We start from the raw sequence: 2,143 nt of genomic DNA, 5'->3' as shown, positions 1-2,143 counted from the left end.
CACTTAAAAAAAGAAACATACTGACTTGCAGTCACAAAATCTATGTGCAGTTGATTGAATTCTCCACACTTAGGGAGTCTCAATATCCTTATACCTAAGGAAAAGTGAATTTAGAAACAGTTGTCTTAAGTGTTATTTTTTGAGTAATGACAAAAACAATAGCAGATGTACACAGCACAATGGATGTAACATAACAGCCAATATCTGGCCACATCCTGTCCCACATACATAAACACAGGTAACAAATACCCTCCTTGCTACCCCTGTTTTTCCGGGGTGACTACATTTATTCTTTCTATCTGAATCAATGTATCCAGCTAATTTCCCTGAATAAAATCCTCTTCTCTTATCCACTTAATATCCTACTAAAAGATACTTGTTTTATTCCTCTATGCAAAATGAAATATTCTCTCAATTTTCTTTTAAATTATCTGATATGAATTGTGTAATAGTAACCTATGTGCTTAAAATCATCAAATATGAGAGAATGAAGCATTGAAATAGGCAGTTGAAAATGTACATTAGAAGACAGTTCATGATATAGTGTTTGAGAAGTTGACTGAGAAAATGCACAGAGAAATACAATAGGATTGTCAAGACGTGTAATTAATTTAAAATAAGATTAGATGGCAAAGCTCAAGGTCAACTCCAGCAGTGGCCAATTGCACCAGTGCTTCTGCAGTTAGGTATAGCTTGATTTATTCTGGGCTGTGCTCTGAAACTACACTGAAATGATCTAAAGATAAATTTGAAGGGATTGCTTACTGTGACTTAACACGAGGGCATGGGACATACATACATAGTTTCATTCTTTAAGTTCAGACAATTACGTTGATCATAAAATCCTATCCAGACTCCTCAATACAATTTAGAGAAGAGGCAAAGAGATACAAAAGGTAAAAGGAAATGAACATGTAAGTTTATCTTTTCCACAGATGCGTGATGAAGAAAAACCACGAGAAGATAATCTAACTGAACTGATAGAATTTGTTCTCTTAGGCTTTGCTGACATGCCCCATCTCCAGTGGTTTCTTTTTGGATTATTTCTAATCATCTATATCATTATCCTGATGAGCAATGGCACCATATTTCTAATCACAAAAATGGATCCTGCTCTCCAGAGCCCTATGTATTTTTTCCTGTCAAATTTTTCCTTCTTAGAAATCTGCTATGTATCAGCTACTCTCCCCAGAATGCTGATGAATCTAGGGACCCAGAGAAGAAGAATTTCCTTAGTTGCCTGTGCTACACAGATGTGCTTTGCCCTTATGTTTGGAGGCACTGAGTGTTTGCTCCTGGCTGTGATGGCCTATGACCGCTATGTGGCCATTTGTAACCCTCTGCACTATCCTCTAGTTATGAACCACAGGGTCTGTATCCAGTTGGTGACTGGGTCCTGGACTATTGGAATCCCAGTTATGATAGAGCATACATATCAGATTTTCTCTCTGCCTTTTTGTGGATCTAAACAAATTAACCACTTCTTCTGTGACATTTTCCCAATACTCAGGCTGGCGTGTGGAGACACCTTTGTAAATGAGATGGTGGTTTCCATACTTGTTGTGTTATTTGTCATGGTTCCTTTTCTGTTAATACTTGGCTCCTACAGTAAAATCATCTTCCTCATCCTGAAGTTGCCATCAGCCACAAGTAGAGCCAAAGCCTTCTCCACCTGCTCATCTCATCTGATGGTTGTGGTGTTATTCTTTGGATCAGCCATTATTACATACTTAAGACCCTACACCAGACATTCAGAAGGAACTGACAAAGTGCTTTCTCTTTTCTACACTATCCTAATTCCTACGTTTAATCCCATGATATATAGTCTAAGGAACAAGGATGTCATAATGGCTCTGAGAAAATTGCTGTGTAAATAATTCACTCATTAAAGAATCAATTAACTGTATAAGAATTGATGTTTTATGTAGTTTTAATCACATTTCAACAGATGTATACATTTAACTATACCTTTTGTTATGGATTGAATTGTATCCCCCAAAAATATGTGTCAGCTTGTGTACCCCATGATTCTCAGTATTGTCTGATTGCCTAGCATTTTGTCATATGAGTCAGAATTGACTAGAAGTCAAAAGGTTTGTTTTGATGATATTCCTAGGTATTGTAAATCCTACCTCTATGATGT

At 36.8% G+C, this 2,143-nt stretch overlaps 1 protein-coding gene across 1 annotated transcript; it reads left to right on the top strand.

Annotated features, from left to right (window-relative positions):
* The first annotated feature begins 896 nt into the window (after positions 1–896).
* LOC101343824 (olfactory receptor 10AG1-like) lies at positions 897–1,877 on the top strand. Its single transcript, XM_012559355.2, has one exon. The coding sequence runs from the start codon at positions 936–938 to the stop codon at positions 1,875–1,877; it is 942 nt and encodes a 313-aa protein (XP_012414809.1). The 5' UTR covers positions 897–935.
* The last annotated feature ends 266 nt before the right edge of the window (positions 1,878–2,143 follow it).

The sequence above is a fragment of the Trichechus manatus genome, unplaced genomic scaffold, assembly GCF_000243295.1.
Source record: "Trichechus manatus latirostris isolate Lorelei unplaced genomic scaffold, TriManLat1.0 scaffold00236, whole genome shotgun sequence".
Classification (NCBI taxonomy): domain Eukaryota; kingdom Metazoa; phylum Chordata; class Mammalia; order Sirenia; family Trichechidae; genus Trichechus; species Trichechus manatus.
Note: the sequence above shows the minus strand (reverse complement) of the source record. Positions and strands in the feature narration are given on the sequence as shown.

Bases quoted from the DNA above. Each gene is read 5' to 3' on its own strand.
- LOC101343824 (XM_012559355.2), top strand. From the start codon at position 936: ATGCGTGATGAAGAAAAACCACGAGAAGATAATCTAACTGAACTGATA.